At 38.6% G+C, this 15,344-nt stretch overlaps 1 protein-coding gene across 6 annotated transcripts in view; it reads right to left on the bottom strand.

The window, feature by feature from the left end:
- The window catches only part of FMNL2 (formin like 2), a 399,412-nt gene that overhangs the window by 15,890 nt on the left and 368,178 nt on the right, over positions 1 to 15,344 (bottom strand). For all 6 annotated transcript variants that reach the window (XR_001629939.2, XM_007494168.3, XM_007494164.3 and 3 more), the window contains exons 15-21: positions 13,786 to 13,977; positions 7,862 to 7,986; positions 6,893 to 7,095; positions 5,759 to 5,993; positions 3,463 to 3,531; positions 3,237 to 3,317; positions 2,117 to 2,246 (exon numbers count right to left, since the gene is read on the bottom strand). Coding sequence is in view for 5 of the 6 variants with exons in the window: in XM_007494168.3 (XP_007494230.2) it covers positions 2,117 to 2,246; positions 3,237 to 3,317; positions 3,463 to 3,531; positions 5,759 to 5,993; positions 6,893 to 7,095; positions 7,862 to 7,986; positions 13,786 to 13,977 (1,035 nt within the window). In the remaining variant the exon portion in view is untranslated. The remainder of the gene's footprint in view (positions 1 to 2,116; positions 2,247 to 3,236; positions 3,318 to 3,462; positions 3,532 to 5,758; positions 5,994 to 6,892; positions 7,096 to 7,861; positions 7,987 to 13,785; positions 13,978 to 15,344) is intronic.

Genomic DNA, 15,344 nt, shown 5'->3' with positions numbered 1-15,344 from the left:
AAATAGTTATCAAAATAATATATGTTTTTAAAACTTTTACATCCCCCTCCCCCTAATCCATGTTAAGATCTCTAAAATCCAGTGCACTGGCTTCCTAGGCAGCATTTCTTTCTAGATCATCTGTAACTGGTTGAAAGGTACCCTAATTAAGACAGGCTTAAACCTGGCCCAAGGGATTCGGTTGTTCCCATAGTTTTTGAAACTGAGACATAAACAATATTGGTGATTTTTTTTCTAAGACATGAAAAGGGACATAAAGAGCCTTTTGGGTAAACTTGAGATTAGATCAAGCCTATGCTACTCAGCATGGAGGGAAGTCTAAGTCTAAGAGTATATATTTATTTTGAATTTTCTTCCTTCCTTTCTTCCTTCTTTCTCTTTGTTTCCTAATTAGTGACCACCTAAAATTTGAGCTCCCTAAAAATGTAGACTACTTCATTTTCTATTTATATATCTGACACCTAGAATTGTAGATGGCTGACCCTGAAAAACAGGAAGAACTGAGTTCAAGTCCTATCTTAAACACATATCGACTCTATCCAGTATGATGCTGGACAAGTTCTTTAACCTTGCAATGCCCTAAGCAACTAAGACCATAAGTAGCAGAGAGGATGCCAACCTATACTGGATACAAGGAGTGTCCTAATAGAGATGTTCCCTAAATCAATAAAATCACAAATCCTCTCCCCATCTCCAGTACCACCAAGGCCTGGCACATAGCAGGTAATTGTTACTTGCTTGCTGAATTGAAAATCTTTGTGAAGAGAACTCAGGAGAAAAGGCCACATGCATGGAGGATACATGGGACACCAAGATCCTACCCTGAGAAGTCTGTTTGCAGTGTGGCTCCTAGGAAGAAGGCCACATTGGGTAGCTTTTTATTTTGATGACTTATTCTTGCTAACTAGGTGGTAGTCATAATTGTTTTTATTTGCTGAAGGAACACAAATGCTGATTGCTCCAACTAGTTGGCTACATTTCTGGGTTATAATCCCTCTCCGTCTTCTGAAATACTGAACTGAACAATCATCTGCTTTCTAACACATACTCCTAGCACTGGCTCTAAAGAACAGGGCTCAGTCCAGTGAAACAAATAATGACTTTTGAGTAAGAGGACATGAATTCAGCTATCAACCCCGACACTCACAACCTATGTGACCTTGCGCAAGTCACTGTTACTTCCCTGAAACTCAGTTTCCATATTTATAAAATGGGAGAATTTGATTAGATGGCCTTCAAGATTCCTGTTAGCTTTAGATCTATGATCCTAAGATGCAAGAAAAATAACTAAGAGGTTCTTTTTCTTGCTAGAAAATTTCAAAGACCAGCAAAGAACAAAACGGGAGCCTGTTAATTGGATGAAAAAGTAAATGAGACATAAACCTCAGATTGGTTGGATTAGATATGTCCTGTTAACTCCAAGATTCTGTAAGCTTCATAGGTATGACCTCAGAAAGATACCATTTTTCATTAGAATGTTCATCAGAATGTCCTAAAAACATTCTGATACCAGGTAGCATGATGCAGGTGCTTGGCCTAGACTCAGGAAGACCTGAGTTCAAGTCCTCCTTTGACACTTATTGGCTGAATAACCCTGGGTAAACTGCTTAATCTCTGCCTCAATTTCCTCATCTGCAAAATGGATACTAAAACACTTCCTGGGATTGACAGGAAGAGCAAATAAGATATCTGTAATGTCCTCACCAGAGTTCCTGACACATAGTAGATGCTTAATAAATGCTTGCTCCTTTTCCATGTGACTGGGAAAGTCACTTAACTTCTACCTCAGTTTTCTCAATTGTAAAAAGGAAATTTAAAAATAGCGCCTCTCTCCCAGGGTGATTTAGGAGGATTAATGAAATATTGATAAGGACTATTTGTAAAGCATGTGGCTGGCACATAGTAGGCATTTAACAAATGCTTGTTCTCTTCTCTTCCCCTTCTGAATTTGCCCTCTCAAATAAGAGAACGTATTTGAAAATTCTGTTGTTTAAGGCTTTGGCTAACTGAGCCCTGATTAGCTAGCTGGCTGAGCACTGACCAACACCCAGATAATTCCAGAAGCCAGATTGCACCACATCATAAACTGAGAACACAACCAAGCAATATCATTTACCTGCAGCAGCTTTCTCCACATAGTGAAGTTCATTATAAAAGAGGGACACTTGGTGATATTTCTCTCGTACAACATTGGATATATAGTGCAACAGGGTTTGCTTTCGGTCCGTCGACTTGGTATCTAGAAGCTGTGAGTCAAAGAGAAGGGAGTTTAGGTTCAGGCATAGAAAATATGGACCACAAGATTTGAATAATTCAGCACCAGTGTTGTTCTTTTATAATTGGGATAAACACAAGAGAAGAAAAAGGAGAAAACAGCAACACCACAGGATGGCCACTTTCTCAGGAATTCCCAGATGAAATCTGGTAAGGACCTAATAGTTAAGACTCCAGATGGAAGTCAAAAACTTTTTGGTAAATTAATCCATTGGTGTTTTAATGCACTGGACTTCCCCAGCCAGTGAGTTTTAACTCCCCTACTTGTATTTCACACCCCTTTGCTTTGTTCTGACGAGACTGATTTTTTTCCCCACTCATCTAGGTTAAAAATTGAAATGATCTAAGGTCAGTTTTGTACCTCAACCACCCCCCATCAACAGCCAGGTGACGACCCTGTTTCAAAAGTAGATCAGGGAGAAAGGTGTTGTGCAAGCTTCTCCAATCCAGCTGTGCTTTAGCATCCCTTGGTTCTGACCTTCCAAACAGCCTTGACCTCCTTTGATTTAAGGCTGGTAAACTCAATGGTCCATAACAAGGTGAGGTTGGAGGAAGAAGAGGTTCTTGGGTTCTAGCATCTCATTTTCAAACTGACATATCTATCAATGTTGCTTTTGATGATAATTCAGCCTGCTGCTAAATTCTGTTTGCCTGGAGTTCATCTCATGATCCCACTGGAGAGTACATCACATGAAACCTTTCTTTGTACCACTCAATAACTAAGTTCTCATTCTCTCTCTCTCAACTCTGTCTTTGTCTCTCACCTTCTTTCTCTCCCTTCTCTTCCACTCCCTCCTCTCCCCCCCCTCTGAACTCTGTCTTTGTCTCTCTCCTTTCTTTCCCTTCCTCCTCCCTCTCTGTCTCTCTCTGTCTCCCTCTCTCCCTCTCTCTCTCACTCTGTCTCTCTCTGTCTCTCTCATATCTTCTCTTTCAGATTATTTGTTTTCTTCCATTTCACTTACCAGATCCAAACTCTGGAGCTTAAACCCATAAACTGCTCCCCGTTTACTGCTATTCATATAGTTACCAAGAGCCAAGATAATCTGTATGGTGAATAAAAAACAAAAGAGAAGCATGTTGATTTGGTGCCCCAGGTGTTGCTATATATAGGCGCATGAAAGAATGTGACTGAAAGGCAACTTTTTAGATGTATATTAAAAAAAAGAGGGGGAAAAAACTTTCACTTGCCTCCAAAATTTTCTTGAGTTTTTGAGATGACTTTATTGAGACAGACGCTGCTATTATTGCATGCAGTTGCTAGATTAACATCAAAAAAAGGAGCAAAAAAGAGACACGTTAACATTTGCAAAACTAGAGACTAGCATTTGAAACAAAAAACTGGACTTCTATCCAGCTCTTGGATTCTCAATCCTGAACTGCCACTGTATCTGAACACAGTAATTTCAACCTACACATATGTCTATAGTCGCAATGTCATTATATATAAACACTACTTTAGGTAATTATTTTTAAAACTGAATTTTCTCAAAATATATACCTAGCTACTCAAACATTCCCCATAGTAAAAAGCCAATAGCACCATCCAGGGAGCTCTTATCTTCCCAGCTCACCATTTCATTGTGCAATAATATTTCCACTTTTTAATCTACAGGGAAGGATAAAAAAAAAAAGGAAGGGAGGTAAGATAGGTATGATTATCCTTAAGAGATAGAGTTATGTAACAACATGGCAATGGGTTCAAGTCAAGAACACATATGATACCAGTGGAATCACACGTCGGCCACGGGCGGTGGGAGGGAGGAAAAGAAAATGATCTTTGTCTTTAATGAAAAATGCATGGAAATGATCAAATAAAATACTATAAAAAAAGAAAAAAAAAGAGATAGAGTTATGGAGCAGCTAAGTGGTTCAATGAATAGAGCACCAGCCTGGAGTTGGGAAGACGTGGGTTCAAATTTGGCCTTAAACACTTGCTAGCTGTGTGACTCTAGGCAAGTCACTTAACCCCTCTACCTAACCTTTGCCCTTAGAGTTGTTATTATGACAGAAAGTAAGGGTTTTAAAAAAAAAAGTTGTCATGTAGTAGATGAAGATTTGGTCTGAGAATTGGTAAGATCTATGCTCAAATCCTGCCATACAACTAGTTTGATTATAGAAAAGTCATACTCTTTCTGAGCCTCAGTTTCCTTAACTGTGAAATGGAGATAATGATACTTAAAGTAATTACAGCACAGGGTTGTTGATGAAAATGCTGTATATCAAGCCCTTTGCAAATCTCAAAACATTGCATAATTGTCAACTTTTATTCTTTTTCAACAAAAAAGTTCCCTGGATAAGCAAGAAGCATTCAGTTTTGAACTGGAAAATAACTAATAGTTTACAAATGACCTGTCTGAGTTAAATTACTTTATGCTAGACTTTCTGAGTTGGCTAAGAGATTAATGGCTAATTTTAACTAGCCACAAAGAGAACTTGACAAATTCTCATAAGAGTAATTTTTTTTTATAGAATTGCAAATAAAATGCCTATTTTTAATAGAAACAGGGACTTTGGGAGAAAATCCCATCAGAAGACATGGTTGTTTTGGTGGGGACCAGGTTTGACAGTGATTGGGAAGTCCAATTTCCATATCCTCCTTCCTACTATTTTTAGAGCTATGCCTAAGGGATGCTTGTGACCACAAAGAACCTCCCTCCTCCAAGAAAACTGACATTTTCATCATCAATGAGCAATGGAATCCTGGTTATTGCAGATGAACTTTCCAGGCTCAAAGGGAGTTTACAGTAATCAATACACAACTTAAGCATTTGGAGCAATGCCTTTAGAGAGGATTCTAACTAATTGTAATCTAGTCTTCTCCTCCTCCAATCCATCCACCATACAGATGCCAAACTGATATTTCTAAAGTACAAGTCAGACCATATCACTTCCTTACTCAAGAAGCTTCAATGGTTCCCCATTGCCTTTGGGATTAAAAACAAACAAACAAACAAACCTTTTATTGGCACAGTAAAGCCCTACAAAACTTAGCTTCAGCCTATTTTCCCAGACTAGTAGCATATTATTCCCTTTCAAGAACTCTGTGCTTCAGCTACATTGTCCTACTTGCAGTTCCCCACATAGAACATTCCATCTCCCACCTCCATCTCTTGGAATTAGCTGCCAGTAAGGCTCAGTTCAGCTGCCACTTCCTGTGCTGGTTCCTCCATCTGGCATTCTTCGTCTTGGACATTAAGCTCTACTTTGTATATGGGACCTATTAATCTGTGAACATGTAAGCTGCCAGTGAAATGTAAGCTCCTTGAGGGCAAGGACTGTTTCATTTTTGTATCTCTATTTTGGCATCTAGTGTACGCCTGACACACAGTGAACACTTAAATGTTTGTAGATTGAATTAACTGATTGAACTGAAATCTGATTGAACAAATAGGCAAGAGGCTCAAAAAAAGTTGTAGTAAACATGTGCATTTCAGAGAAATTCTACTGTTTGGGGCTGGTACTCAGCTTGCTGCCCCCCACTTACAGGTGTCAGCATCTGGATGCTTTCAGAGAAGTTCCCAATGAAGGCCATGATGGTCATCTTCTGCATGAGCCTTTCAATTTTGCTGAACTGCATCATGAACCGATCTTCATCCGACAAGTTCTCCAGAGGTTTCCTTTCCCTCTCATAGAGCCGCAACACTTTCACCTCATTCTCGGTTGGCAGGAACCTCATCAAACACTCCACAAAGTCCACCGGCAAGGTCTTTAAGTCAAATCTGAGGAATAAGACAGGGTAGTGCTGCAAGAGGTGGCCGGGGTGGGGGAGTGGGGGGAACCTATTTCTTATTTAGTGGCATCCACTAACCCTATCCCCCCGGACTCCTAAATGGGTTCATCTTTAAGTATTCCTAGAAGTCTGAGACTTCTGCATCTCTAAATAAAACAAATAGCGATATGCCAATAGGATATTATTTTGGCATCATATAGTCCAAATCCTGAGGCTTTTTTAGCACACAAAACACTTTCAATAGTGTTCTTTTCCCATATTAAGGTCACCATAGTTCAAATAATTGGTTTGATGCTGTTAGTAAGCAATTAAATTAATGTGACATAGTCAATACAATCTAAGGTTGAAAGTGAGCTGAGTTCAAGATCAGTCTAAAATATGCTGAAGGAAATCAGAAAACACATTCCTCTTCTTATGAATTTTCAGATATGCTCAAGTCATATTTGTATCCAACATTCAATTAGATCACTCCAAAGATACTATGTAGCTTATGTCCAACAAATGTGGCTTAAATTCAGATACTCTGTAGACAATTGACCATCTCGCATTTTTCCTAACACATGTAAATCTCATATTGGATATATTTGTAGAACTACTGTACCATGACAACATAAGAGAGTCACTTAATACACTAAAAGATAAAATAAGATACATTAACTCCTCATTTGAATTCTAAGATAATTTTTGTGTTAGCATTAGTATGTGATAGAACTCAGAGCTAACTTTTTCTGTTTAAAGGAAATCTGTTGCTTATAGATATCATGAATAATTGGACTTTTTTATCCCTGAGGAATCAATTCTGTTTTATGCCAAGTCATAACTGCTTTATATAGCTTTTTATTTCCCTATACCTGACTCAGTTTTTGCCGTAATAAGCCTTTAACTTACATGTGAATTGCTTTGCATATCTCATCTGCAGTCTTTCCAGCTTTTCTCAATGTAATGGCAAGATTTTTGGCCCTATTTGCTTCTAGTAATGTTACTTTGTTTGATCCTTTCTGGGTTATCTTCTGTTTGCTTGAAGTAAGATCAATAGCAGGACCCTGGGCTTTTGTCTTGAATATTTCCTCAAATTCATCCACATTTAAATCCTGAAGGAAGAAAAGTTAAATTGGAAAATTGGTTCTCTGTTTATAATTTACTTAGAAAACCCCTGGAGAGTTTTTCAAGTATTAAGCACTATGCTTATCAGAGATCTAGAAGTTTCTGTTTAATATTTTGCCCCAGTCCAAGGCCTTGGATCTTTTCCTAGTTTAATTGGAATGAGACTTCAATCCTGAGTGCATTAAAAATAATGACTATTTGCAGGTAAAAAGTGATTATTTTTAAAAAGCTAATTAAACTGGCTTAAGATGGCCAAAGCTATGAATTTTGATTATCCAAAGTAATTGGTTCATTTCATGTGATATTTGGATCCTTATGCATTTGCAGCATGGATAATAGAAGATTTTCATGTAATCCTACAATATATGAAGAGCAAGGATTGTGTCATATTTATGCCTAACACAGTACATTTCAGGAGCTTAATGAATATTACAACCTCTCACATGAAAGAACACTAGCTCTGCAGTCAAGGATTGGGTTATATTCCTGCCTCAGACAATTATCACCTGGACGTCCTTAGGTAAATTGGTTAATCTCATTGGATCTCAATTTCCACAACTGTAAAATGAAGAGGTTGAACCAGATGGCTTCTGAGGTCTATTCTAGCCCAGGATCTACAGATGTAGTTTCCCTCTGTGTAACTGGAAATATTAATATTAATCACACCCAAGGTGAGATTTATCATGGCTGAGCCAAATTACCTTTGCTGGACAGATCAGAAAGTAAAGCTCTGCTCACTATGGGCATGATTACCTCCAGAATTCTTTCATCATCAATTTCATTGAAGACTGTTCCATTGATCTGATTGGGTTTTAGAGCAACCCAATTAAAAACAGGCATACGGAACTTTGTCTTGATTGGCTTCTTGATTTTCACGGCTAAAGACATTAGAAGGAACAAAATTAAAATACTGCAAAGAAACTGGGACCATATGGAACAATCAAACAACAATCCTTGCAGATGACACTTCATCACTGGAGGAAAATGGGCAAGAGTCATCCAAAGCTTTAAATCTAGAAAATAGTATGTGGCCTCAGTGGACAAAAACCAGAGGGGTCTTTAGTTCAGTTTTCAGTTGGCTAATGGACTCTAAAACTGACTAGAAACTAAAGAGTTGCTGATTTTCCCTCTCCTTTCAATATAGGCAATGGGTTTATTTCATTATATTGTGAATATATTCAGAATAAAAACAGAACAAAGAACCCTTTTTTGTGTGTGAAAATTATTGCCAAAATTCATGGACAGCAGAAAATGTGAGCAAGCCCTCTATGTTCCTGAGCTTTGCCTTGCCAAATGTAAACTGATTTGTAGTGTTAACTTCCTAAATCTTTCTTTCCAAGGTTCAAGTTTCCAGACTAATCTTTAAAAGCTTTCATTAAATATTGCAGATAAAGCTGTTCAAAATGCCAAGGATGTACACTTAGGAAGGCCAAACCTTTGGGCTAAGCCATAAATTCCTATGTGTGGTTTGCATAATTTGGATTATAATGATGGAAAGATTAGTTTTGTTGCTGAGAACTCAATTCAGGGCAAACTTAGTCAGCTTGAACAGAATAAGCCCTATGATGAACTGAAGAAAATATTTAAGTAGATAAAAAAAACCCAAGTGATCATAAATTTTTTGGACCTGGGTTTTCTTCATTTGTAAAACAGGGGTTAGGGAAAGGTTGTATTAGATGTCTACCTCTCTAAGATCCAATGATCGTCAGAAATCAAGAGATGTGCTAGGTTCTCAGGGATTCCATACCCCCTCCCCTTTCTGAAGAGTAAATTTTCAGAAGGAAGTCAGTTATTTTTCACATGTGACTATATAGTTTTAATTAAAATATTGGTTTTGATTTCTTCTCATGAGAAGGTAAGAGGCTGATCCAGAGGAAATCCAGTTAGTTTTTTTCAAATAAGAATAAACTAGGTGACCCACCAAAAGTCCACTTGTTAATGAAAAAACATGAAGACATTCATATACTGTCTTCTCAAGAGTGTCATCTGAGGCACATTTTACCATTTGTTATTGTTCATAAGGCAAGGTTGACAAACTTGAATGTTTCAGGAGAGAAAATGCCATATATAGACATTTGAAAGTTTTTTTTTTCCCTTATTAGCTATTTTCCTGACTTTTAGCTAATAGAAAGGGGGTGAAAAAATATTGCCTCTCAATCCTCCAGTGTCACAAAGGCCATATAAACAGCAGGAATGTATTTTATATATCCATACAAAAGCATGCAGGAACACAGACACGGCCTTTGCCAAATCAGGCCTTTATACCACAAAATCTATCACTATTTTCCACTAGTTCTAAATCCTGTGAACTTCAGTTCTCCTTACTTCAGGGCCAGGAGAATTCAGGCACTGAATGAGGGCAGTGTAGTGGTTGGGAGGAAGGGAACAGAGATGGCAATTCCACTCAAGTTCTCCTTTGTCTCTTCTTTGGCATTTGAATTTTAACAACCTAAGAAATATTGGCTCCCTCCATTCAGGCCTTTTTGTTGGTGCTTCAGTTTCAGAAACAATACTATTTTTACCTTACTTCCTTGAATGACCAGTGAAGGAAAGTCAGCATTGGTCTTAAATCTCTTATTCCTCATGGTGGTCCTCTCCATGACTAGATCTTTAAAGAACTTAAAGAAACCACACTTTTGTCATGACAAATGTAATTTCTGATAGAGCTGACATGGGGTTGGGGAGTAGGGCTTAGCCACAAAGAAATAAAGTCTGCCCCTGCCCCAAACAGAGTGAGAAGTAAGGGATAGAAGGGTGGCAATAAGTGTATACTTTGATGTGTCAGCATCTCTTGCCATTGCTAGCAAGTTTTCTTCTATGCTAGGTGTGTGACTCTCCCAGAAATCAGAGGCCTGGAAGTTCAGGGATTCTAGTTACACAAAACTACAAACATTTCCTTTTCTCATGAGGAAGAGAGTCTGCCTAAAAAAAAAATCAAGACAAATAGCTCTAAAACAAAGAAAAAAAAAGAAAAGAAAAATCTTGTCTACCAATTAAGCTAAAGAAATCTGGGGCAAAACTGTGGTGACAGAATGCCAACATCACGAAGCCCCTCAGACACAATGTCAGAATGTAATGAGTCTGTCCTTAAAATAACATGGAGTGAAAAGATGTCAAGGCACAGAGCAATTGACAGGAAGACGTGGGTAAATACTTAAAAACACTCAGTAAGAAGGAACCTACAGAAAAGCTTGATTGGCCCATCTTTTGTGGAAGCAGAGGACAAAGGAAATAAAACAAAAATTAGACATGGTTAGAGTCATCCAGTTTATCAGTTCATGCATTCTTAGCATTGTACTCAGTATTGTACACCATGCTTATCCTGACACAGCACTTCATAATTGATTGCTGACTGAGCCAAAATCTATGTAATCCAGTATCAAAGCTATTTTTATCTTTTCTTTATTTGACTCAGTAGAAAACAAACTGACCAAACACTTAATTGTATTTCACAGCAAGGACCCCAACAGCTATCAGACTACAAAATCTGCAGTTGGGTGAGGGAGAGGGATTGCTATCCAATCCTATAGGATATAAATAGTCTCTTTTTTTTCCAAACAAAGAATTCAATTGACGTCAAGCTCATATTTCACACAAGAATCATGTAGTACATTTATGTATACATGAACAGAGATGTTTAACTTTAAAAGCAACTGGAAAGTGCCAAACTGGATGGCTTATCTAGGCCAGAACATTAATATAGCTTCAATGCATATACCTCAACTTGTAACAAAAAGCCAGAAATGTTTGGTATGTGATGCCCAAAAGCCAATGGAAGTTCCTCGTACCCTCAAAAATTTCCAGATTTGTGGAATAAGTCTTCTGCTTAGACACAAGTAGTAGTAGTAGTAGTACTCTTTCTGTAAATACAATGAAATACTCCATGCATGGAATTTTAATAGACTTCATCTTCAACCCAACTCCCCCTTTATGTAAAAGGAAAACACTCCATTGCTGCTACATATGTCTACAGAGCCTGCTGTTGCTCAGTCTATGAAAGGCCTAATGAATTCTGAACTGCCATTAAACTCAGGTGGGGCAGGTCTATGCCAAACTGTCCAACCTCACTCCCTCTCATGATTAAGAAAGTCTTATTCTGATAGTCCTCCAAGACACACGGAGAGGAATAGTTAATAAAAATTCAAGTCACAGATATTGCAAATCTGATAATATGTTACCAGCGCATTACCCACCGGGGCACTGGGTATGGGTATGGGCACTCAGGAGTTAATCAGATTCTTAAAGCAATCTCCCAGTTCCACAAGCTAGTGACCCATAATTTGGAGGTTCTTCTGCCTGTTGCATATCACTCTAAATGACAACTGGCAGGGAGGAAACAAGATTAATTGCAGCAGTTTTGAAAATAGCTGTGCCCAGATAAGTAAACAGCTGAGTGAGAATTGAACTCATAGAAGCATTTGTACTCCATGGTAGCATCAAGCAAACCAAGACTGGCTTGATTTTTTTTTTAATCATAGGAAGATAAGAGATAATTTATTAAGCTATTTGCTAAACCACTGGCTAACAAAAGGGGATCTTACATCTGACCCTCCCAGCCACCAAGCTCATTTGTTCTGTGTATAAATGGAGATTTTGAACCCTAGACTTCAATCCCCAGAAGTCCTTGGTATTTCCCAGAATTCCCTATAATCTCACCTGAGTCTTCACCTAGGTGAGATCACAATTGGTATTTAACTGGCAGTAACACCTACCACGCTTTCATCTCTGCCATTGCAATGATGTAGGAAGTATAGTGGTAAGATAAGCGTGGGTATTATGAATGGGCTAATCAGCCATGGGCACGTGTGGTTTTTATTTTGTATCCCTGATTTGTAATAATCCTCAATTAAACTATTGAAAATAATAAAATTTTTATTATAGAGATTCTGATTTAATTTTTACATCTGTCACTGCAGGACTGAGTGATAATTTAAGACAAACTCAGGAGGAAAAAGAGGTGAATGTCAGCACATATGGTACTGCATCACACTGTATCAGCCAGAAGAGAAGCAGAGCCAAATCAGCAATTCAATACCAGATGCAACTCACAACTTGGGTACTCTTTTTATAATGCTGTAATGGAAAGCCTAATTAGGGAGCTCAGATATGCATGAAGGATTAAAGTATTTCATATGTGATCACTAAGACAGACCTGTCAGTTGAATGGATTCCAGAGGGTTGGTTTTTTCGGGTAGTCATTTTTAAAAATACCTATATCTTCCATCTTGGAACCAATACTAGTGGTAAGGGCTAGGCAACAAGAGTTAAGTGACTTGCCCAGAGTCATAAGAACTAAGAAGTGTCTGAGTTCAGTTCTGAACCTAAGACTACCCATTTCTAGACCTGGTTCTCAATCCACTTAGCCACCCATTGGATTGTCATTCTTAAAAAATATTCCATTATTCTACACTTCTAAGATGAATCAGCTTCTCCATTCTTTTCTTTTTCAGAAGAAATAAAAATCTAGAAGAAAGTGAAAGATTGGAACAACAGAAAGATAAGAAATAAGTTATTTATTTCTTCTGAAGATTTTGGGAAAGGTCCTCCACTTGCCTCTTTCAGAAAGGCTTCATAAAAAGAATTTGGTGTCAGCAAATCTGTGCTACCAAAAGGTATAGGCTAAGTAGGCATGGCTAAGCACTCTTCAAGGGATTAGGAGATTGAAATGCAATGTCACATGCATGGCTTATCTAGAAGAAGGTTGCTATGTGGGCTTTGGACAGGAAAATTTGAAACCACACAAAGTCCATAAAGGATCTTCAGAGATAGAAGAAAATACAGGGAAATTTTATTCTATGGAAAAAAGCCCACCCAAAACAGGTGCAGATGGCTAGGTAGAAATGCCCCACCAGAGCCAAGAGAGACTGGTCTGTTTGTCAAAATAACCTCCAACCTCATGAAGCTGACTTTATTCTACACAGTAGCTTAAGCTCAGTTTGAACACCCAGATATGTGTGCACCTGTGAAAGGAGTGCTGGTTGGTTGAGTAGATTCCATTTCCTAGAAGAAAAACTTAGTCCTATGATTCAAAATTAAGGATTTATATTTCAAAGGTTATGGGCGAGCTACATAAATTATTTCTGATACAGAAAGCAGCATAGATTCTACTTTTTTTTTCCATTGTGTATCCCTGATCCACAGAGCTAATGCTAACACTCAAATAAACTCATGTGATGCCTAAGGGCTTACAATAGGCAATTACTGTGAGGAAAGAAGCATCCTCCCTTTTACAAATGAGATCCCCATTATCCTTAATAAACCTAACAGGAAGCACTTGCTTCTCTGAAAGCACCTAGACAGGGCTTTAGGGGAAGTAACCACTCAAAAATATTTGCTACGTGAATGAACAAAAGCGTATTCACTTCTGAACCCCAACTTCATCCCCTTCCATTGGCGTTGGCCATAACAGTGGGGGAGAACTTGAACAATATCTGGGAGGGAGATTTATGGGAGTTTGTGGACAACCTAGAAAACAACTTTGGCCCTAGGGAGAAGAGTATTGCTTGGGAATGGACAAAACAATGGCTAATGACAGATTCTAACAGGAGGCATTTTCAGTCCAAGCCATGAACTCCCAAGGTTCCTTCAAATACGATATCTGTCCTGTGGGAGAAGGGATTGTACATGTCAGAAAAACAGCAATGAAATGCTCCTTTGGATTAATTCCACAATCTTACCTGCTAATCCTGAGTTGAAAACCACTGTGGGGGAAGCTGTGCCAGGCAGTGGGGGTGCCGATGGAGGAGGTGGGGGTGGTAGAGGAGCTGGTGGAGTGTCAGTGGCTGGTCCTGGTAGTGGAGGTGGTGGAGGTGGTGGGGGTGGTGGAGGAGGCGGTGGTGGCACAGGCGATGTTACTGGGCCATTTTGCACTAGCAAGGGCAAAAAAGAAACGATTTGAATGAGAAGGTGACAGAGTGATGAGGAGTTTCAATCTTCATTATCTTGTTAATACTCTTTAGAATCTTGTCTCAGCCTGACTGAAAGCAAACATCTAAGGCAGGATTTCTTAATTTTCTTTCTGTTCAAAGCCCTTTGGCATTCTAGTGAAGCCTATGAACCCTTCTCAGTAGAATATTTTTAAATAATTGAAAGAACAGTTAAAAATTAGAGAAAACAAAGATATAATTTTTTTCCCTAATGAGGTTCACAGGTCCCCTGAAATCCATGGCCTCCAGGGTAAAACAATTGATCTAAGGAAGACAGCAGGTTTCCAATCACTGCATTAAAACTTCTGAACTCAAAGAGTAACAAGAAAAGATGAATTATATAAGCCTTTTAGATCCTTCAAATGTAAGACCCATATGTGGTAAGCATCGAGATGGTTTATTTCTCTTTACCACACCCTGCCACTTCCAGGACCATTTGAGCCCAACTTTTACGTTTCCTTGTGACGTGTGAATGATGGAGTGTAAACCAACAGGCCCTAGAAAGCAGGAAACATTTCAGGGTGGGCCCAGTGGCACTGATTTGTCTACTGTCCAAGGACCAGCCAGGCCAAATTCAGAGAGGCACATCCCCTGGTAATTACCCAGTGAGCTGTCCTGACCAAACAACTCATTGCCATCATCTGTCTACTGGGTTGTGGAGGGAATTATGGTCTTCATGGCTGAAAAGATTTCCCACAGCGATGAAGCTTTTGAAAATTTGACCAAATATACCAGAACTTCTCTATCCAAACGAGAGCTCATGAATCCTTCCAGGGCTACATACTGCAATGGACCAGTCACTGTTCACTCTCCCACCTTCTCATTTAAAAAAAAAAAACAAACACAAACACACAAACAAAAAACCCACCAAAATAAAAAAAAAAAAATCCTTGAAACTTCCTTTGGAAGTTGCTTCCAGAATCAGTTTGCAACTCTCCCACTTTCATACATTCTCTTATGACTTTGGAATAATAGTTAGTACTTTTTACACAGGGTTTTTTTTTTTTTTTTTGATACCCTTATCTTTCTGTCTTAGAATTGATACAGTTTCAGTTCCAAGACAGAAGGCAAGGGCTTGCTAGGCAATTGTGAATAAGTGAGCTGACTAAAGTTACATATCGAGGAAGTGTCTAAGGCCAAACTTGAACCCAGGACTTCCTATCTCCAGACCTAGTGCTTTATCCACTGAGCCACTTAGTTGCCCCTACGTAGCTTTTCAAGTGTTATCTCTTTTGAGCCACACAACAACCCTGGGAAATAAAAATTATTTCTATCAGACTGATATGGAAACTGAAGCTAAAGGGGGTTAG

This window comes from Monodelphis domestica, chromosome 4 (genome assembly GCF_027887165.1).
Source record: "Monodelphis domestica isolate mMonDom1 chromosome 4, mMonDom1.pri, whole genome shotgun sequence".
NCBI lineage: Eukaryota > Metazoa > Chordata > Mammalia > Didelphimorphia > Didelphidae > Monodelphis > Monodelphis domestica.
Note: the sequence above shows the minus strand (reverse complement) of the source record. Positions and strands in the feature narration are given on the sequence as shown.